The 27875-nt window shown below is 45.8% G+C and overlaps 2 protein-coding genes and 1 long non-coding RNA gene across 3 annotated transcripts in view; 1 reads left to right on the top strand and 2 right to left on the bottom strand.

The window, feature by feature from the left end:
- LOC309361041 overlaps positions 1-27875 on the bottom strand; it is a 559475-nt gene that overhangs the window by 92030 nt on the left and 439570 nt on the right. The gene's annotated exons all lie outside the window — the stretch shown is intronic.
- The window catches only part of TNFAIP8L1 (TNF alpha induced protein 8 like 1), a 228906-nt gene that overhangs the window by 166268 nt on the left and 34763 nt on the right, over positions 1-27875 (bottom strand). The gene's annotated exons all lie outside the window — the stretch shown is intronic.
- On the top strand, positions 980-27875 carry LOC309360859 (procathepsin L-like). Its single transcript, XM_081895806.1, has 8 exons — positions 980-1116; positions 3901-4038; positions 7336-7458; positions 18314-18472; positions 20966-21190; positions 21893-22052; positions 23420-23534; positions 27575-27875. The coding sequence occupies exons 2-8, from the start codon at positions 3910-3912 to the stop codon at positions 27672-27674; spliced, it is 1011 nt and encodes a 336-aa protein (XP_081751932.1). The 5' UTR covers positions 980-1116; positions 3901-3909; the 3' UTR covers positions 27675-27875.

Raw genomic sequence — 27875 nt, 5'->3', positions numbered from 1 at the left:
AGAAACTCTGGAGAAACCTTCCGTCTCAGCAACTGCTTCATGGAGGCAATAATTTGCTGAAGATTAGTTGCTGAGCTCATTAGGTCTGACACTGCTATGCAGATCCTGTTGTTGATTATAAGAAGCTAACTCTCGCTCGGTGTACGGCTGGCTCGCTCCTGTCACCTGGTAAGGGCTGGGAGAGAAGATTTCCTGAAACCCCGGAGAGCCATCGCTGCCACTCAGTGTGGACAACGCTGAACTGTTGTTGTTGTTGTTTAGTCATTTAGTCGTGTCTGCCTCTTTGTGACCCCCTGGACCAGAGCACGCCAGGCACTCCTATCTTCCACTGCCTCCCGCAGTTTGGTCAGACTCATGCTGGTAGCTTCAAGAACACTGTCCCGCCATCTCGTCCTCCGTCGCCCCCTTCTCCTTGTGCCCTCCATCTTTCCCAACACCAGGGTCTTTTCCAGGGAGTCTTCTCTTCTCATGAGGTGGCCAAAGTCTTGGAGCCTCAGCTTCAGGATCTGTCCTTCCCGTGAGTACTCAGGGCTGATTTCCTTCAGAATGGAGAGGTTTGATCTTGCAGTGCATGGGACTCTCAAGAGTCTCCTCCAGTGCAATGCTCAACTAGATGGACCAAATGCACCCCATCGTCTCTCGAGACAGACAGGTGCCTACGACAACGACAAGAGGAAGGCATCTCTCTAGCTGATCTGTTGGGACTGGGAAGGGGAAGCAGGTATACTGGGCCATGAAAACCCCTGTGACCGTCAGGGAGATTTCACCAGCTGCATTGCCCATGCGGCAAACATGTTTTTATTTTAAACTGCTAGGGCAATGCAAAACTTCCCCCTTTCGTTTTTCTTAGAAACGAAAATGTGCAAGCTGTAGAGTTTTAAGTTTGCTGAGCCCAGCGACCCAACCTTTCCGCTGGCGACTTTTCTTCTTGTGACCAAGTCTCGCCGTTTCATCCCCGAGATGTTGTGGTTTCGGATGAGAACTCCAATAGATATGCAAGGACTTTATAAAGCCTCTTTATAAAAGGCGGGTCTGCATTTCGTCTTCCTCTTGCATGGAGAAGCACTAGGAGGTTCAGACAAGAAGCTTTCTTTAAATCCTTCAGTGGAGAGAGAGGTAAGATTTGTGTGAGGGGGGCCAAAGTAATTTGGGGGGAGGGTGGGGTAGGATCAGACTGCCATGCATACCTTTGGGCTCTGTCTGAAGACTAACATCTACTGTCTGCTTTGACCTTAACACAGCCAATTATCATCTTTCCCTGCAAAACAGTGCTGTGAAGTTAGAGAGGATGTTGTTGTTTAGTCATGTCCGCCTCTTCGTGACCCCCTGGACCAGAGCATGCCAGGCACTCCTGTCTTCCACTGCCTCCCGCAGTTTGGTCAAACTCATGCTGGTAGCTTCACCAACACTATCCCACCATCTCGTCCTCTGTTGTCCACTTCTCCTTGTGCCCTCCATCTTTCCCAACATCAGGGTCTTTTCCAGGGAGTCTTCTCTTCTCCTGAGGTGACCAAAGTATTGCAGCCTCAGCTTCACGACCTGTCCTTCCAGTGAGCACTCAGGGTTGATTTCCTTAAGAATGGATAGGTTGGATCTTCTTGCAGTCCATGGGACTCTCAAGAGTCTCCTCCAGCACCATAATTCAAAAGCATCAATTCTTCGATGATCAGCCTTCTTTATGGTCCAGCTCTCACTTCCATACATCACTACTGGGAAAACCAAAGCTTTTACTATAAGGACCTTTGTTGGCAAGGTGATGTCTCTACTTTTTAAGATGCTGTCTAGAGAGGAAATATTTGCAATTAATGCAGCCCTAAATCTCCTGCTTTGATTGTTGTTTTTTTAATAAAAATTATCATCCACACAGTCACAAAAACAAAAACAAATTAACCGAAAAAGCCTTGAAAACAAAAATGCAAAATAAATAGCAGAAACAAAAGCGCCAAACTTAATTCATTCTGGAAGTCCATTTGACTTCTGAAATGTTCAAAAACCAAGGTGCAGCTTCTGAAATGTTCAAAAACCAAGGTGCAGCTTCTGAAATGTTCAAAAACCAAGGTGCAGCTTCTGAAATGTTCAAAAACCAAGGTGCAGCTTCTGAAATGTTCAAAAACCAAGGTGCAGCTTCTGAAATGTTCAAAAACCAAGGTGCAGCTTCTGAAATGTTCAAAAACCAAGGTGCAGGCGCCCCGGAAACAATAGCCGACAGCCGCATCGGACGTTCGGCTTCTGAAAAATGTTTGAAAACTGGAACACTTACTTCTTGGTTTTCGGCGTTTGGGAACCAAGGCATTTGAGAACCCAAGGTACCACTGTACTGAACATGGCAAGGATGGTTCTAGAGAGGTTCTGCTACTGATGTTGCCAGAGGTTTGCCTTAATTTTACTGGCACAGATCCATAGTCCAGTGGGAACCAGCATTGGGAATTTGGGGAAAGCTGCCGCAGAGCACAATAGCTAAAAGTTCGCCATGGGGATATGGACAGGCCATAGCTCAGCAACAGAGCATCCGCTGGTTCAATCCTCGCTGCCATCTCCTGGAGAGCTGCTGCCTGCCAGTGCAGACAGTGCTGAGCTCAATGGACCAGTGGCAGGGGCAGACTCTGGTAATAGGATGCCCCGAAGGGAGTACAAAATTTCCTCCAAAAATATTTCTAATTTTCATTTCATTTCGGTACCTTTGCTTTTTTAATGGATCTTCTCAGTAGGTACCTGTATAAATATAGTGGGTTTTTAAAAATTAAAAAAAGCATTGTTATTCCTAGACAATGCACAAAAGGGACATTTAAGCTTAAAAGCAAACAGCAAAGCAGTGCTTTTTCTTCTGTGACTGAGAAAGTCTGGACTTGTGCACATGAGATCTTACAGAGGCGGATTTAGAGGAGTACGATACATAATGGAAGTTTGTTTTTTACACACACACACACACACACACAAATAATTTTCTGTTTTACAATTTGAAGTACTCATTTTTACATCCTTCAGTTTTCCATGACTTCCCTTCCTCTCTTTCCATGGTTCATTTTGCACAACACAAACCCCTGCCTATTTTACATAAACTAAACCATTCAGGATTCCATTATTACATCCATCCAAACTTCCCATATTTTTCGCTCTATAAGACGCACCAGACCACAAGACGCACCTAGTTTTTGGAGGAGGAAAACAAGAAAAAAATATATTCTGAATCTCAGAAGCCAGAACAGCAAGAGGGATCGCTGCGCAACGAAAGCAGCAATCCCTCTTGCTGTTCTGGCTTCTGGGATAGCTGCGCAGCCTGCATTCGCTCCATAAGATGCACACACATTTCCCCTTACTTTTCAGGAGGGACAAAGTGAGTCTTATAGAGCAAAAAATACGGTATATACACTGTTGAATTTACCTTAACGATGCCCACGTTTTCAAATAAACACAGCCCCCCCCATATTTAATAAACGTTTTCCAATCTTCTCTAAATGTATGTTCTTGTTCTCTTATTCTAGATCTGTTAGGTCCGCAAGCTGCGCATATTCCATCAGTTTCAGTTCCCATTCTTCTTTGGTTGGTACCTTGCTCGATTTCCCTTTTTGGTCTAACAAAACATGGTAATAGCATACGTAAATAACCTTTTTTGACACCTGGGAATTTCTGTCTGAGTTATTCCTCCCAAAAAGAACTCTGCTTTTCGGGGGGAAGTCCATTTAAACATTTTTTTTTCCAGTTCGTTATGAATTGTTTCCCAATATTCTTTTACCCTTTCACAGGTCCACCACATATGGCTATATTATTATTCCTATCTTGCACCCCCTCGGCTCAGTGACCAATGTAGGAGAACGGCCCGCACTGCCCTAAATCTGGCACTGCCAATCTTCTAACTTGGCATAAGGCAACTGTTTATGACTCTGGCCATTGCTTTCCTAGGTAAAAAACATGCTTCCGATCTCGGCGATGGCACTGACTGGACTGGTCCTGCTGAGGACTGTCAGCGCAGTGCAGGATCCGACCCTGGACAAAGCCTGGGGAGACTGGAAGAGAGCCCATTCTAAAGAATACAGCGAGGTGAGTTTTCTCTGGCATGACTAAGATAGGCAGTGTCCTCGCGTTTCTGAAATTCCAGCACCTTGGGAATCCGTGTGCCCCCAAGCATGTGCAGAGTGCCATTCCAGAGGAGAAGAAGAAAAAGAAAAAGAAGAAGAAGGGGAAGAATTTGTTATTTATATCCTCCCATCTGGCTGGGTTTCCCCAGCCACTCTGGGCGGCTTCGAGCAAAATATTAAAATACAATGATTCAACAAATATTTAAAGCTTCCCTAAACAGGGCTGCCTTCAGATGCCTTCTAAACGTCAGATAGTTGTTTGTTTCCTTGACATCTGGTGTTCCACAGGGCGGGTGCCACCACCGAGAAGGCCCTCTGCCTGGTTCCCTGTAACTTCACTTCTCGCAGGGAGGGAACCACCAGAAAGCCCTCGGAGTTGGACCGCAGTGTCTGGGCTGAACGATGGGGTGGAGATGCTCCTTCAGATATACTGGGCTGAGGCCAATTTAAAGGTCAGCACCAGCACTTTGAATTGTGCCTGGAAACGTACTGGGAGCCAATGTAGATCTTTCAAGACCGGTGTTATATGGTCTCGGTGGCCACTTCCAGTCACCAGTCTGGCTGCCGCATTCTGGATTAGTTGCAGTTTCCGGGTCACCTTCAAAGGTAGCTCCACGTAGAGCTCATGGCAGTAGTCCAAGTGGGAGATAACTAGAGCATGCACCACTCTGGCGAGACAGTTTGCGGGCAGGTAGGGTCTCATCCTGCGTACCAGATGGAGCTGCCCTGGACACAGAATTGATCTGCGCCTCCATGGACAGCTGTGAGTCCAAAATGACTCCCAGGCTGTGCACCTGGTCCTTCAGAGGCACAGTTACCCCATTCAGGACCAGGGAGTCCCCCACACCTGCCTGCCCCCTGTCCCCCCAGAACAGTACTCCTTTCTTGTCAGGATTCTACCTCAATCCGTTAGCCGCCATCCATCCTCCAACTGCCTCCAGACACTCGCACAGGACCTTCACCACCTTGTGATTTAAAAGAGAGGTAGAAGAAGACACAAGGGGAAATCAGCTCTCTGTATTGGCATAGGAAATGCTTTTCCGGCTCTGTAGAAGTCACAATCTGATACAGGTCTACTCAAAAGTAACTCTGTAAGGCTTAACCCCAGGGAAGAAAGTATTTCTTCAGACTGCACATATCAGGAAATAGAACCAGCCACCAACTTGCATACATTTCAACATTTATCCAATGAATATAGGGATAATAATAATAATAATAATAATAATAATAATAATAATAATAATTTATTATTTGTACCCCGCCCATCTGGCTGGGCCTCCCCAGCCACTCTGGGTCGCTTCCACAGAGACCAAAAATACACTAAAATGTCACATATTAAAAACTTCCCTGAACAGGGCTGCCTTAAGATGTCTTCTGAATGTCAGGTAGTTGTTTATTTCCTTGACATCTGATGGGAGGGCGTTCCACAGGGTGGGCGCCACTACCGAGAAGGCCCTCTGCCTGGTTCCCTGTAGCTTTGCTTCTCGCAATGAGGGAACCACCAGAAGGCCCTTGGCGCTGGATCTCAGCATCCGGGCAGAACGATGGGTACTTAAGTACTTAATTTGTTCTGGAGGTTCGTACTTAACCTGAAACTGTTCTTAACCTGAAGCACCACTTTAGCTAATGGGGCCTCCTGCTGCTGCCGCGCCGCCGGAGCAAGATTTCTGTTCTCATCCTGAAGCAAAGTTCTTAACCTGAAGCACTATTTCTGGCTTAGTGGAGTGTGTAACCTGAAGCGTATGGAACCTGAAGTGTATGTAACCCGAGGTACCACTGCAATAATAATAATAATAATAATAATAATAATAATAATAATAATAGTTATTTTATTTATACTCTGCCCATCTGACTGGGTGGCTTCCAACATATATTAAAACATTAAACGTTTTAAAAAAACTTCCCTATCCAGGGCTGCCTTCAGATGTCTTCGAAATGTTGTATCGTGCATGTTTACGCCCGCTTTTCTCGAATGAGTCCATTTCTGTACACGCCGGTTGTTTGGAGAGCTGCATTGCCGAAATTCAGGGAAGTGGAAATTTTGCAGGACAGCAGAGTTTCGGTTCACATCTCAATTCGAGAAGTGCAAATGAACCAGTTTCCTCATTAAAGTGCGTCAAATTCCCCCTCCATCTCTGCTACTAACACTACTTCTTGAGAGGAGGGGAGAATTCAAGGGCTGTATCGATTCCAAACTCTTTCTTTCTTGTTTGGCGATCCCTCGTAGCTGAGTAAGATTGTCTTCCATGAACACGGTCTTAACAGTGAGTCCATAATTTTGGATCCCCACGTCCTTCCACAGTGGGATGTAGGTTTCTGGGTGGTAGTTGATCACGATGTGGATTTGCCAAGCGTGCCTTCCTTTTAGCACGTTTCTCCCTCGCGTCCTGAGTTCGAGTGTCTTCAAAGCCCACGACACCTTTGGTAAAGGCTGTTCTCCAACTGGAGCACTCACAGGCCAGTGTTTCCCAGTTGTTGGTGTTTATACTACATTTTTTAATATTTGCCTTGAGACAGTCTTTAAACCTCTTTTGTTGACCACCAGCATTACGCTTTCCATTTTTAAGTTCGGAATAGAGTACAGTGGTACCTCAGGTTACATACGCTTCAGGTTACATACGCTTCAGGTTACAGACTCCGCTAACCCAGAAATAGTGCTTCAGGTTAAGAACTTTGCTTCAGGATGAGAACAGAAATCGGGCTCCGGCGGCGTGGTGGCAGCGGGAGGCCCCATTAGCTAAAGTGGTGCTTCAGGTTAAGAACAGTTCCAGGTTAAGAACGGACCTCCGGAACGAATTAAGTACTTAACCCGAGGTACCACTGTAGTTGCTTTGGAAGACGATAATCAGGCATCCGCACAACATGACCAGTTCAACGAAGTTGATGTTGAAGAATTATTGCTTCAACACGGTTGACCTTTGCTTCTTCCAGTACACTGATATTTGTTCGCCTGTCTTCCCAAGTGAAATGTACAAATTTTCGGAGACACCTTTGATGGAACTTTTCAAGGAGTTGGAGATGGCGTTTATAAGTGGCCCATGTTTCACAAGCATACAGTAAAGTTGGTAGTGCAACAGCTTTGCAAACAAGCATTTTGGTTTCCCTGCAAATGTCCCGGGTCCTCAAACACTCTGCACTTCAATCGGGAGAAAGCTGCGCTCGCAGAGCTCAGGCGATGCTGAATTTTGGCAAGCCCACTCGCCACGACGCGGTGATGTTCTGGCGAGTGAGTCCAAACTCTTTATCGGGTTCCTTGCAGGAGGAAGAACTTTTCCGGAGGGCTGTGTGGGAGAAGAATCTACAGATGATTGAAGAGCACAACTTAGAGGCTTCCCAGGGGATACACACCTATGAGCTGGGCATGAATCACCTTGGTGACTTGGTACGTGGTCCATTGTGGGGGTCAGGTGGGGTTGCTATGAGGAATTATGAAAATATGGAGCAAGCCATTGTGTCAATCATTTGACATGATTTCTGATCGAATCCCACAAACCTCTGCCATTTTCTTTCTCTGCCTGACAGGCACATATAAGCATTCTAAAACACAGACTGGTTGCTCCACCAGGTATCCTGAGCCATAAAGATAGTAGGGAACTTTGATGTAGATTTTGTTGATCTTTAGGTAGATCTTAAGGGCCAGGAAGAGAGTTCACAAGGAGATGGTAAATACTATCTTTCATTGCCATCCTTTCCTGTTTATGACCTCTGGGATTTGCTAAATGCATTCCGCATTCCTCCTTGATTCCTGTTTTATTTACCTGGAAATGAAAAGTAAACCTAAAGGGACCCCTGACCATTAGGTCCAGTTGTGACCGACTCTGGGGTTGTGGCACTCATCTCGCTTTATTGGCCGAGGGAGCTGGCGTACAGCTTCCAGGTCATGTGGCCAGCATGACTAAGCCGCTTCTGGTGAACCAGAGCAGCGCACGGAAACGCTGTTTACCTTCCCGCCGGAGCGGTACCTATTTATCTACTTGCACTTTTGACGTGCTTTCAAACTGCTAGGTTGGCAGGAGCAGGGACCGAGCAACGGGAGCTCACCCCGTCATTGCGGGGATTCGAACCGCCGACCTTCTGATCGGCAAGTCCTAGGCTCTGTGGTTTAACCCACAGCGCCACCCGCGCATGGAGATGTATGCATGCTCAAAGTAGTCTTTGTAGTTAAAAGGATTTCAAAAGGATTTCTCTGATCTAACTTTGTACCCACGTGGTAGGTTTTTTTTTGAAATGCTCAGAGGAAATCTGATTGGTTCCTATAAGTGCTATGCTATAAGTTCTTTTGTTAATAAAAGGGACCTGGGCCAGGGTGTGACAGATTATTATTGGCACTTCTCCCAGAGTCTTGCTGGGTAAAGGCTCCTGGGTACATAGAGGAGGGAGAAAGGTTGTTTTCTGCTGCTCCAGAGAAGCGGACACGGAGCAATGGATCCAAACTACAAGAAAGAAGGGACTTCCGGAGGCGGCGCAAAACGGCAATGGCGGTCCTCTTTACCGTGTGAAGAGGGGCTCCGCGAAAAAGGGTCGTCCGCTGCGGCAAAGCGGAGACCCATTAAGACAAACCGTAGGCAGAGCGAGCCTGCGGCCGTGGGACTCGGCGGGTGCCAGAAGCCCCCCCAGAAACGAGGAAGGGACCTCGTAAGAGGCTCCGGAACGTGAAAGGGGGAGCGGCGCTGTGAGTTCATCGCTCTTTTCGCGGAAGTGAAGCCGCGCTGCTGTTGCTGATGAGCGTCGACCTTTCTTCTTGAAAATCATCGGAATTGGCTGCAATTTACCCGTGAGTAAGGGGTACTAAAGATTGACTAAAGATTGACTCAAATTCATTTAATTCGGCTGAAAACGGGAGGCGAGTAACAGGAAGTCCGTCTCCCGGTCTTGCTAATCAGAGCAAAGCAAAGAACCCGATGTGGGCTGAAGCGCTCAAAAGAGACTTTGAAATTAGTATGAAGGGGCATTAACAGACTGTGTTCTTCTAGAAATTAAAAAGATTGAAGGATTAAACCTTTTGGTTTATTGCGCTAAGGAATCTTCCCCCTATTGTGAAGTGACGTGGAATTGAAGGGGATAACCGAGCTATCGGACTGTCAGTGTTGCAAAGGAGTACTGTCAGGCTGCTGAAACTTTTTCTTAAGTACAAATTGTTGCATTGATGGATACACTATCGCTTTAATACTGATATTGGAACCTTTCTGCTACCTTGTGGCACTATTTTGAAACAGAACTATCTGAAAGCCTCCTTTTCGAACTTGGGGACTATAAAAGTTGAAATAGGAACTTTGATGGTGGAAAAGAAACTTTCTTTCTTATGAAAACCCCCCCTAGTGGATTTGCGGAGGCATAGAGGTCTGGGAACTGTACCTTATTGGGATTTTTTGTGGTTTAATTGTTTACATTCTGGACTTGCCTTTCTCATGGATTGAAAGACTATTTGACCTTGAACAGAGGCAGCTGGGGAATGAGTGGCCCAGGGAAAACAAGAGCATCTAAAGCTAAGGAAGCTTTAGCTGAGGAAGCTAAAGAAAAGAAAAAAGATAAGAGAGCTGGGCAGCTTGTTCAAACAACGTTGACTCATCAACGCAGATCCTCGGTACCAACTGTGCTGACGGCGCAGGAGGAAGAAGTTGAAACGCTTGCAACAGAAGATATGGCAACTGGAGGAACTGATCCAGTCTTGAAACAAATTTTGGAACAACTGGCACTTTTGAATAAGAAGGTGGACGATCAGTCATCTAAAATTGACAGAGCTACATCTACTATCAGCAAGTTAACAGATCAGGTTTCCCAGCATACTCAGGCTATTGAGAAATTGCAAGGAGCTACGGCGGAGAACTACAAATTAGCTGCGGAAGCCAATCAAAAAGCTGAGCAAGCGTGCAAAAAGGTGGAGGAGATCAAAGGGGAAGTAAGACCTCTGAAAAGACAGGTAGGAGAACAGCAAGCCTACCTGTCAATGGTGGAACTGAAAAGTAAGGAATGTAATCTTAGGCTGAGGGCCGTCCCAGAGCTGGAGCAGGGCAACCTAGAGGAATTTTTGACGCAGTTGTTTTCTAAATTTTGGGGGGTTGAGGAAGATAAAGACTTCAAAATTGTGACGGCCTTCAGATTGGGAAGATCGGTTAAGAAAGACAAGTCCAGAGACTGTTTGGTTTGTTTGAGAACAAGAGAGGAAAGAGACAAGATACTAGGCCAACATTTTAAAAAATCTCTGGAAGTTGAAGGCAAAAGGGCAGAAATTTATAGAGACATTCCTAAATATCTGTTGGACCTTAGAGCCTCATATACAGACTTGGCTAAATTGTTAAGGTACAACGCAATCCCTTACAGGTGGGAATTTCCTCAAGGTCTATTATTCACCTATAAAGGAAAGAAGGTAAGAATTAAAACACCAGAGGACCACCAGAAGTTCCTACACGACAACGAGGAGGACCTCCAAAAGAGAGCTGTAGATTCTTGGCCTCCACCACCGGGATCACCACCAAGACCCGTACCATCTGGAGGCGGACCGGCACCACAGCCTTCGGGAACGGAGGACAAATTAGATACCCAACTGTGATATTTAAGAAGTAGACCAGGATGTCTCTACAGCTTCTTAGTTGGAACATAAATGGCGGGAATTCTCCAGAAAAACGGAGAAAAGTATTTCATATTTTGAAAAAAGAACAATTGGACATTATTTGCCTGCAAGAAACACATGTGACAAGACTCCACAGAAAAGTGTTAATTAACAAAAGGCTAGGCCAAGAATTTATCTCATCGGACAAAGTTAAGAAAAGAGGAGTGGTGATATATGCAAAGGAGAACTTGTCACCAAAATTCGTATTTAAAGATGAACAGGGTAGAATTTTGGCAATTGAAATTCAGACACAAGGAGAAAAGTTTTTAATTCTAGGAATATACGCCCCAAATGATGGAAAATCGGAATTTTTCAAGAAGCTGCATGAGACTATGCTGGACTATTTGGATTACAACAACATTATCATGTTGGGAGATATGAACGGAGTCGCTTCAGTGAATATGGATAAGTCGCAAAGTGCTAATATAACGAAAGACGGCAGACTACCAAAAACCTTTTTCGAAATGACTGACAATGTGGATTTGATTGACATATGGAGGATCAAGAACCCTCTAGGGAAGGAAGGAACTTTCTTTTCTGAGGCCCACATGACATGGACGCGAATCGACCAAATATGGATAACTAGAGGGCTGGCACCTAAGACCAGAAAAGTGGAAATCTGCCCAAAAACCTGCTCTGACCACAACGCTTTGAGAATGGAATTGAGATTAAATACAACTGGATCTTTCAGATGGAGAATGAATGACGCTTTGTTAAGAGATCAGGAGATTGTTAAGAAGGCCCAAAAAGTTTTAAAGGATTATTTTGAAATAAACTTAAAAACAAATGTGGAAAAAAGAACAGTCTGGGACGCAAGTAAAGCAGTTATGAGAGGGTTTCTAATACAGCAGAACACGATTAAAAAAAGGCTCTGGAATGAAAAGAAGGAGAAGATTTTGGAGAAAATAAGAGAAGGAGAGAAAAAACTGAGATCCAGGCCTAAATCAAAGGAAGTATTGAGAGAAGTGAAGTTTTTCCAGGCACAATATTCGAAACTGATAAATCAAGAGGTGGAATGGAAAATTAAACAAATGAAACAAAGATCCTTTGAATCTGCTAATAAGTGCGGGAAGTTGTTGGCTTGGCAGTTGAAAAAGAGACAAAAGCTTAACACAGTTACAAATCTAGAGATTGAAGGGAGAATGGTTCAGAAACCCGAGGAAATTAGAAAGTGTTTCCAGAGATATTTCAAAGAACTTTATTCACAAAGGCCACAAAAAGGCTCGGAGGTGGACCAATTTGTCACAACTAATGGATTACAAAAAATACCCCAGGAAATGAGAGCAACCCTGAACTGTAATATTACAATCCAAGAAATTGAATGCGCCATTCAGAACCTCCAACTGGGCAAGTCTCCGGGACCTGATGGACTTACTTCCAAATATTACAAGGCATTGAAGGATTCATTGATACAACCATTGTTGGAAGTTTGTAACCAGATTATGGAGGGGAGGAAGGCACCGGAAACGTGGAAAGAAGCTTTCATCACGTTGATACCAAAATCAGAAACTGAAAAAACTCAACTTAAAAACTACCGTCCTATCTCACTCCTAAATGTGGATTACAAAATCTTTGCAGACATTTTGGCAAGCAGGTTTAAGAAAGTATTAAATGAAGTGATTCATAAGGACCAAGGAGGCTTTCTCCCTGGCAGACATTTATTTGACAACACAAGAAACATCATTGACATTTTGGAATTTTTACAGATTAACTCAAATACAAGAGCGGTGTTGATCTTTATTGATGCGGAGAAAGCCTTTGACAACATTTCTTGGATGTTTATGAAGAAAAATTTGGAAAGGATGGGAGTAGGGCGGGGGTTTGAAAATGGAATAGAAGCAATTTATTCAGAACAAAAAGCTAAATTGATAGTAAACAACGTGGTGACAGAGGAGTTCAAAATTGAAAAAGGGACACGACAGGGGTGCCCTCTATCTCCTCTGTTGTTTATTTCAGTCCTGGAGGTGCTATTGAACATGATTAGAAATGACCGGTTGGCACAGGGAATTGTGGTCGGAGAGAAACAATATAAACTGAAAGCATTTGCAGATGACTTGGTATTAACATTACAGGAGCCAGCCTCTAGTACTAAAAGAGCGTTAGAATTAATTTCTGACTTTGGTCGGGTGGCGGGATTCAAGCTGAATAAACAAAAAACTAAAGTTTTAGCAAAAAACTTGACAACTACTGAAATAGAGGAGTTCAGAAAAGAAACAGAACTAAATGTGGTTAAAAAAGTAAAGTACTTAGGGGTGCACCTGACCTCCAAAAATTTGAATTTGTTTAAGGACAATTATGAGAAATGTTGGTCAGAGATCAAAAGAGACTTGGAAACATGGTCAAGACTGAAACTTTCCTTGTTGGGCAGAATAGCTGCTATAAAGATGAATGTATTGCCGAAAATGCTATTTTTGTTTCAGGCCCTCCAGATCGTGGATAAGGTGGAATGTTTTGGAAAATGGCAGAGGGATATATCTAAATTTGTCTGGCAGGGCAAAAAGCCCCGAATAAAGTTTAAAATACTAACAGATGCGAAAGAAAGAGGGGGGTTTGCCCTGCCGGACTTGAAGTTATATTATGAATCTGCAGCCCTCTGCTGGTTGAAGGATTGGATTTTGTTGGAGAACACCGATGTCCTCGACCTGGAGGGATTTGATAATGCTTTTGGGTGGCATGCATATTTGTGGTACGACAAGGTTAAAGTTCATAAATCGTTCAAAAACCATATTGTCAGAAGGGCAATTTTTATGGTCTGGTCAAAATATAAAGACTTATTGGAGAGTAAAACTCCGAGGTGGCTCTCACCGATGGAGGCCAAAGCACGTAAAAGACTCAATATGGAGGCCCACTGGCCTAAATATTGGGAAATAATTGAAAAAATTGGAGATAAATGGAGGTTGCAGAGTATGGAAAAGTTAAAAAACAAGGTGCGAGATTGGTTGCATTATGCTCAAATCCAGGAAGTTTTTAAAGCGGACAAAAAAGTGGGTTTCCAGGAGGAAAAATCGAAACTAGAGACAGAGTTGCTTGAGCCAAAATCTAAGTTAATTTCGAGAATGTACAACTTGCTGCTTAAATGGAATACACAGGATGAGATTGTTAAATCCTCCATGATAAAGTGGGCGCAGGACTTGGGGCACAACATTATGTTTGAAGACTGGGAAAGGTTATGGAACACCGGAATGAAATTCACGGCATGTAGTGCCTTGAAGGAAAATATTATGAAAATGACATACCGGTGGTACATGACCCCAGTCAAGCTTGCAAAGATATATCACCTGTCTGATAATAAATGTTGGAAATGTAAAGAGGAGGAAGGGACACTTCTACACCTCTGGTGGACCTGCCCGAAGGTGAAGGCCTTCTGGGAGATGATACATAATGAACTAAAAAAGGTGCTTAGACTTACCTTACCCAAGAAACCGGAGGCCTTCCTCCTGGGCATGGTAGACCAGAGGGTGGCTAAGAAAGATAGAACTTTCTTCATGTACGCTACTACAGCAGCAAGGATCTTGATGGCAAAGCACTGGAAGACACAAAATCTACCCACACTGGAAGAATGGCAGACGCAGCTGATGGATTATATGGAACTGGCTGAAATGACTGGCAGAATTCGAGACTCGGGAGAAGAAGAAACGGAGGAAGTTTGGGAAAAATTTAAGGACTATTTGAAAAAGCATTATAAGTTGTATGAATGTTAAAAAATGCTTCTCTCTAGGAAATTATAGCTTCAGTATCGGTAAATCTTTGAATTGGTAAATAAGGCACAACAAGACAGAAGTGGTGTAATGTAATAATTTTATTGTGTTGAAACTAAAAATTAATGGATTCGGATTGAAATGTCTAGAGACCAGATATCACGATAAAATGGAAGATATATTATTATGTTTAAAATAAGTCAACAAATTGCTGAGGTTTTGGTTTCACAGAGAATGCAGTGTCCGGAAGATGGGGGGAGTCCACTAGATTTATGGAAACATGTATTTGGAATTTGAATTTTGTATATTATAAACCTAATAAAAATTATATATATAAAAAAAAACAAACTACAAGAAAGAAGATTCCACCTCAACATTAGGAAGAACTTCCTGACAGTAAGAGCTGTTCAACAGTGGAATTTGCTGCCAAGGAGTGTGGTGGAGTCTCCTTCTTTGGAGGTCTTGAAGCAGAGGCTTGACAACCATATGTCAGGAGTGCTCTGATGGTGTTTCCTGCTTGGCAGGGGGTTGGACTCGATGGCCCTTGTGGTCTCTTCTAACTCTATGATTCTATGATTCTATGGCTATCATATCAACCCTTAACCTCCTCTTCTCCAGGCTAAACATGCCCAGCTCCCTTAGCCGTTCCTCATAAGGCATCGTTTCCAGGCCTTTGACCATTTTGGTTGCCCTCCTCTGGACACGTTCCAGTTTGTCAGTGTCCTTCTTGAACTGTGGTGCCCAGAACTGGACACAGTACTCCAGGTGAGGTCTGACCAGAGCAGAATACAGTGGCACTATTACTTCCCTTGATCTAGATGCTATACTCCTATTGATGCAGCCCAGAACTGCATTGGCTTTTTTAGCTGCCGCGTCACACTGTTGGCTCATGTCAAGTTTGTGGTCAACCAAGACTCCTAGATCCTTTTCACATGTACTGCTCTCAAGCCAGGTGTCACCCATCTTGTATCTGTGCCTCTCATTTTTTTGGCCCAAGTGCAATACTTTACATTTCTCCCTGTTAAAATTCATCTTGTTTGTTTTGGCCCAGTTCTCTAATCTGCCAAGGTTGTTTTGAAGTGTGATCCTGTCCTCTGGGGTGTTAGCCACCCCTCCCAGTTTGGTGTCATCTGCAAATTTGATCAGGATGCCCTTGAGTCCATCATCCAAGTCGTTGATAAAGATGTTGAATAAGACCGGGCCCAAGACAGAACCCTGTGGCACCCCACTAGTCACTCTTCTCCAGGATGAAGAGGAACCATTGATGAGCACCCTTTGGGTTCGGTCAGTCAGCCAGTTACAAATCCACTGAGTGGTAGCATAGTCAAGACCGCATTTTACCAGCTTCTTTACAAGAATATCATGGGGCACCTTGTCAAATGCCTTGCTGAAATCAAGGCAGGCTACATCCACTGCGTTCCCTTCATCTACCAGGCTTGTAATTCTGTCAAAAAACGAGATCAGGTTAGTCTGACATGACTTATTTTTCAGAAATCCATGCTGGCTATTGGTGATCACAGCATTCCTTTCTAGGTGCTCACAGACTGTTTGCTTAATGATCTGCTCCAGAATCTTCCCTTGATGTCAGACTGACTGGGCGGTAGTTATTTGGGTCCTCTCTTTTCCCCTTTTTGAAAATAGGGACAACATTCTCTGAAGTCTCTCAGCCCCACTCGCCTCACAGAGTGTTTGTTGTGGGGGAGGAAGGGAAAGGAGAATGTGAGCCGCTTTGAGACTCCTTAAAGGGAATGAAAGGCGGGATATCAAATCCAAACTCTTCTTCTTCTCTTCTTTCTCGTAATTTGAAGCTCGAGTCTCAACCTCCAGAGCAGGAGAAAACAAGCTTGCTCCATCTTCCATGTGGCAGCCCTTAAGATATTGGAAGTTGGCACTCATATCTCCTCCCAGTCTCCTCTTTTCTAGGCTAAGCTCCTTATCTATTCCAGCTCCTTCAAGCGCTCCTCATCAGGCTTAGTTTTCAGACCCTTGATCATCTTGATTGCCCTTGTCTGCACACCTTCCAGCTTGTCAATATCCTTCTTAAATTGTGGCTCCCAGAACTGGACGCAGTATTCCAGGTGTGGTCTGACCAAGGCAGAACAGAGTGGGACTGTTACTTCCCTTAATCTGGACATTAGCCTTCTGCTGATGCAGCCTAGAATAGCATTACATATTTACGGGACCGTCTCTCCTGGTCTGCCCCACAGAGGACCTTAAGGTCCATGAATAGTTTAGAGGTCCTGGGCCCTAAGGAAGTCAGATTATCCTCCACCAGGGACAGGGCCTTCTCAGTGATGGCTTCGACCTGCTGGAATGCTCTGTCCAATGAGACTAGGGCCCTGCAGGATTTAACTTCCTTCCACAGGGCCTGTAAGACAGAGCTATTCCACCTGGCTTTCAATTTGAACGTAGCCGGATCTTTTATTTCCCTTCCTTCCCTCCCCTTTTTATGAAGATTACTCACTCTGGGATCCCACAGCTAATTTTCCCCCGGTCTCCTCACTGGCCCAAATAGGATTACAGTGGTACCTTGGGTTACATACGCTTCAGGTTACATACGCTTCAGGTTACATACGCTTCAAGTTACAGACTCCACTAACCCAGAAATATTACCTCGGGTTAAGAACTTTGCTTCAGGATGAGAACAGAAATCGTGCTCCAGTGGCGCGGCAGCAGCAGGAGGCCCCATTAGCTAAAGTGGTGCTTCAGGTTAAGAACAGTTTCAGGTTAAGTACGGACCTCTGGAACAAATTAAGTACTTAACCTGAGGTACCACTGTAATTCAGGCAGCTAGCCCTGGTGATCACCTAATGTTTATTGGATGGATTTTCTCCCTAAATTGATTTTTGAATTCTGAATTTACTGTTATTCACGTTTTATACTGTATTTTATGCTCTTTTTTGCACAAATTAAGTGTTTTAAATTTGTTGTTAGCCGCCCTGAGCCCGGTTTTCTGAGCTGGGAAGGGTGGGGTATAAATAAAAAAATGTTATTATTTTTTATTATTAGCTTTTTTTGCTGCTGCAACACACCGTGGGCTCATGTTAAGTTTTTGGTCCAGTAAGACGCTCATATCCTTTTCTTTGGGAGAATGAAAGCGACTCCTGGCTACCCACCTCTCAGGCCATAAACCAATAGCATCTCTAAGGGGAGGAAATAAGCTTTGATGTGGACTCTGCTTTTCTTTTCTTTCTTTTTTTAATAATATTTTATTAGGTTTTATGAATAAAAAGAAAAAAAAACACATACACAGAAAATATAAAGTTACAAAATACAAAAAAAGAATTACGGACATTTAACTTAAAAAAAAGCAAAAAAGCAAAAAACAAAACACGCTAAAGCGAAAAACAAAAATCCCTCTTTTTAAATTCTCATCTTTGATTCACTTATTTTCCTGACTTCCTCACATCTCCCTTTTTTGTATCCCTTTTGAAAATTAATTCAGCAAATTCATATCCAATTAACTTACCTATTATCAACCCAATCTTATTTTTAACCTTGTTGCTAGAACCCCTTCAGTTCATTTCAATGTCATCAGCATTCAAAAATTTTACAATGTTTCTGTAGATAAATTTTAAATTTCCTCCAATCTTCTTCCACCAACTCTTCTCCCTGGTCTCGGATTCTGCCAGTCATTTCCGCCAGTTCCATATAGTCCATCACCTTCATCTGCCATTCTTCCAGGGTGGGTAGATCTTGTGTCTTCCAGTGCTTTGCGATGAGTATTCTTGCTGCTGCTATAGCATACATAAAGAAAGTTCTATCCTTCTTTGACACCAATTGGCCGACTATGCCCAGGAGAAAGGCCTCTGGTTTCTTAGGAAAAGTGTACTTAAGTACCTTCTTCAATTCATTGTAGATCATCTCCCAGAAAGCCTTAATCCTTGGGCATGGTAAGCTTTGATGTGGACTCTGCTTTTCTTCCCCAGACGCGAGAAGAGTTTAACCAGAAGCTGAACGGCTTCCGTTCGGACATAGCTGAAGAAGATGGTGACGACGAGGCCCTTTTTGAAGATACTGACACCCACGAGACACCCAAGCATATAGACTGGCGCACCAAAGGTTATGTCACTCCCATAAAAGACCAGGTGAGTTGGCAGCAAATTGGGAGTGTCCAACTTGGACCTGGGAGGCTGGGGTACAAATGCTCTTACCATGTGTCGGTCACTTGTTATCTCCCAGCCTGCCTTACCCTCACAGGGTTTTTGTGCAGAGAGAGAGGAGGCAGGGCCTCATCCTGCAATGGATGTGGTGCCTGCCCCCCCAATACTGTTGTTGTTGTTTAGTCGCTTAGTTGTGTCAGACTCTTCGTGACCCCATGGACCAGAGCACACCAGGCACTCCTATCTTCCACTGCCTCCCGCAGTTTGGTCAAACTCATGCTGGTAGCTACGAGAACACTGTCCAACCATCTCGTCCTCTGTGGTCCCCGTCTCCTTGTGCCCTCCATCTTTCCCAACATCAGGGTCTTTTCCAGGGAGTCTTCTCTTCTCATGAGGTGGCCAAAGTATTGGAGCCTCAGCTTCAGGATCTGTCCTTCCAGTGAGCACTCAGGGCTGATTTCCTTCAGAATGGAGAGGTTTGATCTTCTTGCAATCCATGGGACTCTCAAAAGTCTCCTCCAGCACCATAATTCAAAAGCATCCGTTCTTCAGCGATCAGCCTTCTTGATGGTCCAGCTCTCACTTCCATACATCACTACTGGGAAAACCATGGCTTTAACTATACGGACCTTTGTTGGCAATACAAAGGTCCGTATAGTTATACAAAGGTCCGTATTGTCCCCAATACTAGATATTCCTAATTCTCAGCTGGCCTTCCCAGCTGGTGGTCTCCGTCTTTCAAGGGCTTCCTTTGTGCCTAGCATTGAGTGTCCACAAATGTCTAGTTTCCAGTTTAGAGCAAGCACTTTAAATGGATTTCTAACTTCCAAGGTGATTGTGTTTTCTGCTGAACAGACTGGTGTTGGAGAGAGCGCAAGCACAAAAAGGTTAATAGACAAAAAAAATAAAATAGTGTGCTCTTGGGAATCAAAGCACCTTCTATAATTCTATCGACCAAAACTTTTAATATACCAATTCTAGTATAATGTTAAGTTTCCTACAAAAGAACTGTAGTATGTTCCCTATAAGCTCATTCGAATGTTTAACTAACTTCCCCTAAAACCTGCGTGGCAGCACTGAGAGGATGTGCTGACGTCATATATTTAAAGTCTGAATTGAGATCGATCTTAACCTGTCATGGCCAGCTGATTAGTGGAAAAAATGCTATTCATCCATCCATCAGGAGTTCTGAACAGTTCTGCAAAGCCAATATCAACAGTGACAGCTAATTGTGGATCTGGGAAATTCACAAATGTCCTTTAGTAATCTGAAATAGTAATTTGCGGTATAATTGAGCTGCCCTGGGAGACCGGAAAATTACAGCTGTTATGTATTCAGTGGTCTGTGTTCGCCTGAGCTCCTGTGTTCTGATTCGATACTTGATGTCCAATCACAAAACATTTCAGAATTTGGACCTCTGCCATTGGCCCTTGAACTCTGCGTCGTGATTCGCAGCTTGGAAGTTTAGACAGCCAATCACGTTGGGAGTGGCCCAGGCATGTATATAAGCGGTTGCTTTGCCCCGGTTTCCCAGTTATGTAGTTCAATAAAGGTTCTTGCTGTTATCGCTGTGTCTTGCCTTGTGGGAACCCAATAATAATAATAATAATAATAATAATAATAATAATAATAATAATAATAATAATTTATTATTTATACCCGGCCCATCTGGCTGAGTTTCCCCAGCCACACTGGGCGGCTCCCAATCACATGTTAAAAACAATACAGCATTAAATATTAAAAACTTCCCTAAACAGGGATGCCTTCAGATGTCTTTTAAAGAGAGGATAACTGCTTATTTCCTTCACATCTGAAGGGAGGGTGTTCCACAAGGTGGGCGCCACTACCGAGAAGGCCCTCTGTCTGGTATCCTGTAGCCTCACTTCTCTCAATGAGGGAACCGCTAGAAGGCCCTCGGCGCTGGATCTCAGTGTCCGGGCAGAACGATGGGGGTGGAGACGCTCCTTCAGGTATACAGGACCGAGGCAGTTTAGGGCTTTAAAGGTCAGCACCAACACTTTGAATTGTGTTCGGAAACATACTGGGAGCCAATGCAGATCTTTCAGGACCGGTGTTATGTGGTTCCGGCGGCCACACCCAGTCACCAGTCTAGCTGCCGCATTCTGGATTAATTGCAGTTTCTGAGTCACCTTCAAATGTAGCCCCACATAGATCGCATGGCAGTAGTCCAAGCGGGAGGTAACCAGAGCATGCACCACTCTGGCAAGACAGTCGGCGGGCAGGGAGGGTCTTAGCCTGCATACCAGGTGGAGCTGGTAGACAGCTGCCCTAGACACAGAATTGACCTGTGCCTCCATGGACAGCTGTGAGTCCAGAATGACTCCCATGCTGCACACCTGATCCTTCAGGGGCACAGTTACCCCATTCAGGACCAACACTTCAACAGTACCCCAGGAGGGATGGCCCCTAACCCAGATCCCGACCGCTGGATCAAGTAGCTTCCCATTTCCCCTGCAGGGCGATTGTGGGTCTTGCTGGGCGTTCAGCGCCACCGGTGCCCTCGAAGGCTTACATTTCAAGAAGACCCGCAAGCTGGTCTCGCTGAGCGAACAGAACCTCGTCGACTGCTCCTGGAAGCAGGGAAACCAAGGGTGCAATGGAGGGTACATGAACTGGGCCTTCAAGTACGTCTGGCTTAACAAGGGGATCAACTCTGAGAGGACATATCCCTACGAGGCCGAGGTAATGTGGGAGCAGGGATCTGCCGTTCTGCGACCGCGGGGCGTGGGCCGACGCTCAGCCAAAGCTCACGTCCCCAATGGCTCTGTGTGCTGGTCCCGGGGGAAAGGTTACCGTTGGCGTGGTCAAAGTCCGGTCCTGGGTCACGAGTCTGGAAACAGTTCACAAAGAGTGAGGCGGGGTCCGAAGCAGGAAGCCGGGCGGGGACGGGAACTCTGGAAGGACAGTTCTGGGTCCGGGCAGAAGCAGGTATTCAACGACGTTGCTCCCGCAACCTGGGACCGGGCTGACTGGCCTTTATCTTCTCTGAGGCCAGGGGCGGTCCCGGCCCCCAGGAGACCCGCCTCTCCTTGCCTTAAGACGAGCACTCCTCCTGGGAGAAACCAGTTCCCTCCACCTCTCTGCCCTGAGCCTCTGCAGCTCAGGAGAGGCTGGAGGGTTACTGGACCCAGGGGGAGACTCACCTTTCCCTGACAGGGCTGGGAGTGACGCACCTGTAGGCACTGTGTCCTCAATCACCTCCGGAGCCAAAGTGGAATCACCTAGTGCCTGCTCCTGAGGATCCGACACAAGTGTAGGCGCTTCAGATCCAAGGCCCTGCCCCAGCTCAGCCAGCCCTGGAGGTGGGGACTCCTGTGCAGGCTGGGGTTCCTCCGGTTCAGCCTCTGAATCGGATTCCCAGGCCATCACACTCTGTCTTGGCAGGATGGGCCCTGTCGGTTCAACGCCTCCGACAGAGCGGCAACGTGCATGTCTAGAGTCAAGATCCCGAAGAAGAATGAGACAGCCCTGGCGCGGGCTGTGGCGAAGGTGGGCCCAGTTTCCGTCGCGGTGGATGCAAGTACCTTTATGTTCTACAAGTCGGGTAAGTTAACGTTTTTCGATAGGAAGACAGGCTGGGCTCCCATCCTTATGTTGTAGCCTTTCAGACCTTTCCCATTGGTTGGGTCTGCGTTGCTCCCGGGAGGGAGGAAGGGAGTCAAGAGACACCGAGGTTGGTTCAGAGAAAGTTTATTTCTGTTTTCCGAAGCAGCAGAAAGGCACTGTGTGATTGGTTCACAGCAAGCACACTTAAAGAACAGTTAAATACAGCCTATATTCTCTTTAGGTCCCCTTTCCCCCTCCCCAGGAATCCAGCCTCATGAGTCTGTACTGTACACATAAGTTTGCATCCTTGAGCATGAATAGAAATTGTTTCTGTACTCTTATCTGGCGCCATTCCCAGGGTCTGTGCGTCAGCGTGGTCAGGATAGTTACAACCAGTAAGTTAAGTTGGATGCGCCATCCCGTCTCTATTCGGAACTGACAAGGCCATTACGCCTTCATGGACTGATAAAGGAGAAGGCTTTGTTTATTCAGCTGGTTTGTGTTATACAGCTCAAGCTAATGCATTTTAGCTAATTAATCCTCAAAGGAAGAATTTGGGAAGTTTTGGGGCCTAATTGGGGTGACTACACAGTCAGGTTTGGGTAACCTGTCCCTTCAATGTCCTGGTGGATCAGAGCAGCAATAACTCACAAGATGCCAGTGAAGTTGACTCTATACAAAAAAAACAAAACAGTTCAGGACTAGTGAGCACAACAACTCTTCCCAGCAGATGAGGAACTTGCGAGGACTTAAGGCACCCTAAGTCTCCTCCCCAAGTAATCTGAGATTTCTTTGCGGTCTCTCTTCGCTCCTCTCTCTTCATACCTCTTCTGCTCCTGTGAGACAAGCGTGGAGGGGAGCTGGTTGCAGCAGCTTGACTCAATGAGGGAGAGAGGGGCTTTTTCCAGGGACTTGAGCACGAGCCAGGGAGGGGACTCGTGTCATTCTCTGTTTTGCACCCCTGTCCCCCCACCACTAGGGGCGCAGGTGGCGCTGTGGGTTAAACCACAGAGCCTAGGACTTGCCGGTCAGAAGGTCGGCGGTTAAAATCTCCGCGATCGGGTGAGCTCCTGTTGCTCAGTCCCTGCTCCTGCAAACCTAGCAGTTCGAAAGCACGTCAAAGTGCAAGTAGATAAATAGGTACTGCTCTGGCGGGAAGGTAAACTGTATTTCCATGCGCTGCTCAGGTTCGCCAGAAGCGGCTTAGTCCTGCTGGCCACATGACCCGGAAGCTGTACACTGGCTCCCTTGGCCAATAAAGCGAGACGAGCGCCGCAACCCCAGAGTCGTCTACGACTGGACCTAACGGTCAGGGGTCCCTTTACCTTTTACACCTACCACTACCGGCAACTCTTCCTCCATCAGGAATCTTTCATCACAAGGACTGTGAACAGATGTTGAATCATGGCATGTTGGCAGTTGGCTATGGGACCGTCAAAGGAAATAAGAAGATTAAAGATTATTGGATCCTGAAGAACAGGTGAGAAAGGGTGGCTATGAGGATAGAGGAGAGAAAACCACATAGGTAACACTTAGGTCTTTGGGGCAAAGAGGCAAGATGGAAACGAGGGACATAGAAAGATCCCTGATACTGAGCCAGACCTTTGGTCCATCTAGCATACTCAGTACTGCATACACTGACCAGCAGCATCTCTCCAGGACTAACAACAACAACAACAACAACAATAATAATAATAATAATTTCTTATTTATACCCCACCCATCTGGCTGGGTCTCCCCAGCCATTCTGGGCGGCTTCCAACAGAATATTAGAATACCATAATCTATTAAACATTAAAAGCTTCCCTGAACAGGGCTGCCTTCAGATGTCTGGTAGGGCTTTAAAGGTCAGCACCAACACTTTGAATTGTGCTCGGAAACGTACTGGGAGCCAGTGTAGGTCTTTTGGGACCGATGTTATGTGGTCCTGGGGGCCGCTCCCAGTCTAGCTGCCGCATTCTGGATTAGTTGTAGTTTCTAGGCTCCATCATACATGTCATCTCTTTCATCTGTACCACACCGACTTGCATTTATTCGTGCAAGGTTCAATGTTTTTCCATCGAACCTGCTGAGCCACAGATTTTCCAAGGGTTTGGTGTCTCCGCTATGCGAGTGTGATGGGAAAAGTTGAATCTCTTCCATATATAATGTTCAACTGTCCCCTACATAGCATAGCCAGGACTAAATTCCTGGGTCCTGCTTTACTGCGCTTGGTTGGCAGGCCTGTTGAGTCACATGCCGCACTGCTTTTGCAGGATACAGATCCTTCTGTAACTCTGCAGGTGGCAAGATTCCTGAATGCGGTTATCTCACACACAAAAACCACCAAAAAACAACAACAACACCAAAACTAATCGGACAGTTATGATGAGAGTGCATGACGGATCTCGTCTCCAGTTTTCCTTTTTCTGTGAACCGTCCCTTGGATCTTTCCGGGCCCCAAGCTGTATTTGTCACTGCTCAATGACCCACCCTTGCATCGTGGTGTTCACCTTCTGTTGTTAGATATATTGGTTTTTATGCTTCTGTGCTTTTATGTTCGTACATACTTTATGGGCTAATAGCCGTATAAATAAAGAATTGAGTTTCTAGGCTACCTTCAAAGGTAGCCTCACGTAGAGCGCATTGCAGTAGTCCAAGCGGGAGATAACCTGAGCATGCACCACTCTGGCGAGACAGTCTGCAGGCAGGTAGGCTTCAGGCAGGTGTCTTTCGCAGCTCTCTGCTGGGGATTGAACCTGGCATGTTTACCGCTTCTACCACCTTCCCCCTAAAAGCAAAGGATTTCAGCCTCTATGGTTCTAAGTCAAGGGCAGAAACAGATGGCCACTTGTCCACCTAGTGCAGTATTGTCCAGACTGACAGGCAGCTGAGCTTCAGGCAGGAGACGTTCCCTGAATCTGGGGCTTTCTGCATGCAAATCAGGTGATGATAATAATAATAAATATTTATACCCCAACCTCCCCAGCTCAGGGCGGCTAACACCCGATAAAAAAAAGAAGTTGATTGAAATACAACTTAAAAATACAACATTAAAACACAGCCTCATTTCAATGGAAACTCAAATCAAAAACTTTTTGGGGGATGAAAACGTCAAGTCTTCACCAAGGCCAACTATCCAGACTGGTCCTACGTGGGCCAGAAAAAAGCCAGGGAAGTCCCCAGATAGGAGTTCCATCACAGAAGGATGCTCTGATCCTTCATCTCTGGGCAAGTGAGTTCTTGCGTCTCTGAACGCAGGCTGCATATAGCTGCCCTGTGACGCCACCAGGGGTTCCCCTCTGTGTGAAACCCGGCCGTTGTGACAGCTGGCATTTTCGCAGTCCAACCTCTTGCAATTCAGGAAAGCACAACTAAGGAATCTCAGGCAGATGGCCCACCACCAAACCTGTTTGGAAACCTGCAGCGAAGGTGAGTCCCTGGTCCACAAACACACTGTTGTTGTTTTTGTTTAGTCGTTTAGTCATGTCCGCCTCTTCGTGACTCCATGGACCAGAGCACGCCAGGCACTTCCACTGTCTCCCACAGTTTGGTCAAACTCATGTTAGTAGGTTCGTGAACACTGTCCAACCATCTCGTCCTCTGTCGTCCCCTTCTCCTTGAGCCCTCCATCTTTCCCAGCATCAGGGTCTTTTCCAGGGAGTCTTCTCTTCTCATGAGGTGGCCAAAGTCTTGGAGCCTCAGCTTCAGGATCTGTCCTTCCAGTGAGCACTCAGGGCTGATTTCCTTCAGAATGGATACTATGTGTCCACAAACACATACAGTGAGGGAAATAAGTATTCGATCCCCTGCTAAATTTGCCCGTTTGCCCTCTGACGAGGAGATGATCAGTCCATAATTTTAATGGTAGGTTTATTGTAGCTGTGAGAGACAGAATCCCGGCGGTTTTCCTGTTGTCATTCTGTCTCTCACAGCTACAATAAATAAACCTACCATTAATATTATGGACTGGCCATTTCTTCGTCAAGAGGGCAAAGGGGCAAATTAAGCAGGCGATCAAACACTTCCCCCCCCCCCTCACTGTACATGGCTTTTGTTCCTTTCTGCCGGTTTCAAATAAAAATCCGAAAGACCGCCCTGCATTTTAAAAAGGCGGGATGAATGGAAACCCCATATATACAGTGAGGAAAGATAGTATTTGATCCCCTGCTAAATTTTGCCCGTTTGCCCTCTTGACGAAGAAATGACCAGTCCATAATTTTAATGATGTGTGCAAACCTGGTGGGAACACCTGACCTCTGTAATTGCCAACAAGGGTTTTGCCACCAAGTATTAAGTCATCTTTTGCAAAGGGATCAAATACTTACCGTATCTTTCACTCTATAAGACGCACCAGACCATAAGACGCACCTAGTTTTTGGAGGAGGAAAACAAGAAAAAAAGTATTCTGAATCTCAGAAGCCGGAACAGCAAGAGGGATCGCTGCACAGTGAAAGCAGCGATCCCTCTTGCTGTTCTGGCTTCTGGGATAGTTCCACAGCCTGCATTCGCTCCATAAGACGCACACACATTTCCCCTTACTTCTTAGGAGGGAAAAAGTGAGTCTTATAGAGCAAAAAATATGGTATTTCGCTCATTATAATGCACATCAAACTCTTGACTTTTGTCTTCTGGGTTTCTGGGGGGGAGGTTCTTGTTGTCTCTCACAGCTACAATAAACCTACCATTAAAATTATGGACTGGCCATTTCTTCGTCAAGAGGGCAAACGGGCAAATTTAGCAGGGGATCAAATACTGCCCCGCCCCCTCACTGTAGTTAAGAGCCCGAAGGCCTGACGAACAAGAAATGCTTTGGCCTGGTACCAAAAGTTATGCAATGATGATGGAGAGAATTCTGGGAACTGTAGTTTTTTCAAAGGGTGCCGGGAACCGTCACTCTGCGAGGGGTCTCCTTAACAACTCTTCAGCACCCTTAAAAAAACCCACAGCTCCCAGGATCCTTTGGGGGAAGCCTTGACGGCCTGAAGTGGTGCTTTAAACGTGTGGTGAACTTCTTGGGAGTTGCAGCGCCACTTGTTTGCGTAGCTCTGCCTCCTTCATTTGCATATCCCTACCCCTTCATCTCGGGACGCGGGTGGCGCTCTGGGTTAAACCACAGAGCCTAGGACTTGCTGATCAGAAGGTCAGCAGTTCGAATCCCAGTGACGGGGTGAGCTCCCGTTGCTCGGTCCCTGCTCCTGCCCACCTAGCAGTTCGAAAGCACATCAAAGCGCAAGTAGATAAATAGGTACCACTCTGGCGGGAAGGTAAACGGCGTTTCCATGCACTGCTTTGGTTTGCCAGAAGCGGCTTAGTCATGCTGGCCACATGACCCGGAAGCTGTACGCCAGCTCCCTCGGCCAGTAAAGCGAGATGAGCGCCGCAACCCCAGAGTCGGCCACAACTGGACCTAATGGTCAGGGGTCCCTTTACCTTTACCCCTTCATCTGCATAGTGGCACCCAGACTCCCGTTAGACTTATCACCCCGCTGGAACAATTTGTTGCAGAGGCTCTCACCTGTTCTTCTTACCTTCCCACAGCTGGTCTGAAACGTGGGGTGAAAAGGGCTACATGCGACTTGCCAAAGGCCATCACAATCAATGCGGCGTAGCGAGTGACGCCAGCTACCCAACTCTGTGACCTGCTGCGTAGGGCCACGATCCCTTCTTCCAGATTATTTCCCTGGTTTCAGGGACGACGACGAGCCGCCGGGCTGCTTTGAGGCATCCCAACAGGGCAGGTGTGAAGCTCTGGACGTTCTGCTTGCGAATTTACCCCGAGAGCAAATTATACAGGAAGGCTTAACATAACAAAATAAAAAATAAATTCTGCACATATTAA

Source organism: Podarcis melisellensis (assembly GCF_964234715.1).
Source record: "Podarcis melisellensis genome assembly, chromosome: 18".
NCBI lineage: Eukaryota > Metazoa > Chordata > Lepidosauria > Squamata > Lacertidae > Podarcis > Podarcis melisellensis.
The sequence above is the reverse complement of the archived record's forward strand: the minus strand, read 5'-3'. Positions and strand labels throughout refer to the sequence as shown.

Coding starts and splice junctions, on each gene's coding strand:
- LOC309360859 (XM_081895806.1), top strand. CDS start 3,910: ATGCTTCCGATCTCGGCGATGGCACTGACTGGACTGGTCCTGCTGAGG. Junction 18,473..20,965: donor TCACTCCCATAAAAGACCAG/GTGAGTTGGCAG, acceptor TTTCCCCTGCAG/GGCGATTGTGGGTCTTGCTG. Junction 23,535..27,574: donor TATTGGATCCTGAAGAACAG/GTGAGAAAGGGT, acceptor ACCTTCCCACAG/CTGGTCTGAAACGTGGGGTG.